Below are 1,094 nucleotides of genomic sequence, written 5' to 3' on the forward strand. Positions count from 1 at the left end.
GCGCTAGCCCTGCCGAGGCCCCGCTGCCGTTTCAGGCCCCTGGTTGAACAGCGTTGCTCACCATGGTGGCGGATGGCGGTGGATTCTCCCAGGCAGATCCGAGCGAGCTAGGTCGCGCCGAGGATGGCGGCGACGACGGCGGAAGAGAACGCTGACGTCAACACCCGAGACTTTATAGGCCGACGCCGGTTGGGCGGGTCATCTGACCTCGCTTCGGGGGCGGAGCGAAGCGACGCCGCGCGCAAGCGCAGGAACACCCTCCCCACCTCCACCACCCAACCCGGGTAACCCCTTAGGCGGCGGCGCGGCTGCTCTAATACCAAGGATCTGCATTCCATGCTTGGATTTTCCCGGGGGCGTGGTTGCCTCGAGCTGGGTGCACGCGATGCAATACTTAGGTGCAAAAAGCGATGAGTGGCATTTTAGCTGAGACTATTATCCATATCTTAACAACTATGTCATTTTGCAAAGGGCCAACCACTTCTATGAAAAAGATATTACGATGTGAATAGAGTCTGTGGATTGTACTAAGATTAAAGTTTGATATGATGACTGACAGTACTAGGTCCGGGACAGGGAGAAGCGTACTTGGGACCTCTGGACTAGTTCTGCAGTCAGCTGTCTTTAATTATTTCTTAAAACAAAAAACCTTTCGAAAGCAGATATTAATCACCCACTTTTCCCATAAAGACAAATTCAGCGTCTACTACGCTAGGCATTGCTATAGGCTTTGTGGATAAAACAGTAAATAAAACACCTTATCAGCTCCATCACTCTAAGTGTTCTTACACTAGATATGCAGGTTTTTCTATGCTTCAGTTTCTTTATCTGCGCAATGGGATGATCAATACTACTTCTTTGTTTGAGGGAGAGTAAAATTCACTAAATAGATGTAGAGGGATTAGCACCGAGTCTGACACAGTTCTCAATACACCTCAGTTATTTCTAATTAGTTATCGTTACAATTATAGAACACATTTCAGGGACTGGTTTGCTGCATCACAAGCGTGGGAGCTAGGCGCTTTTCCACATGCGCAATCTCATTTTCTATTTCATTTTCTCTCCAGGGGGAGGCGCAGGAACACTATTTTGTA

General features: G+C 48.6%; 1 protein-coding gene across 1 annotated transcript in view; it reads right to left on the minus strand.

The window, feature by feature from the left end:
* EEF2 (eukaryotic translation elongation factor 2) overlaps positions 1–163 on the minus strand; it is an 8,862-nt gene extending 8,699 nt beyond the window's left edge. The window contains exon 1 of the mRNA XM_010828131.1: positions 62–163. Coding sequence (XP_010826433.1) covers positions 62–64 — 3 coding nt within the window. The 5' untranslated portion in view covers positions 65–163. The remainder of the gene's footprint in view (positions 1–61) is intronic.
* Between the last annotated feature and the right edge of the window lie 931 nt (positions 164–1,094).

Source organism: Bison bison, unplaced genomic scaffold (assembly GCF_000754665.1).
Source record: "Bison bison bison isolate TAMUID 2011002044 unplaced genomic scaffold, Bison_UMD1.0 scf7180017864492, whole genome shotgun sequence".
NCBI lineage: Eukaryota > Metazoa > Chordata > Mammalia > Artiodactyla > Bovidae > Bison > Bison bison.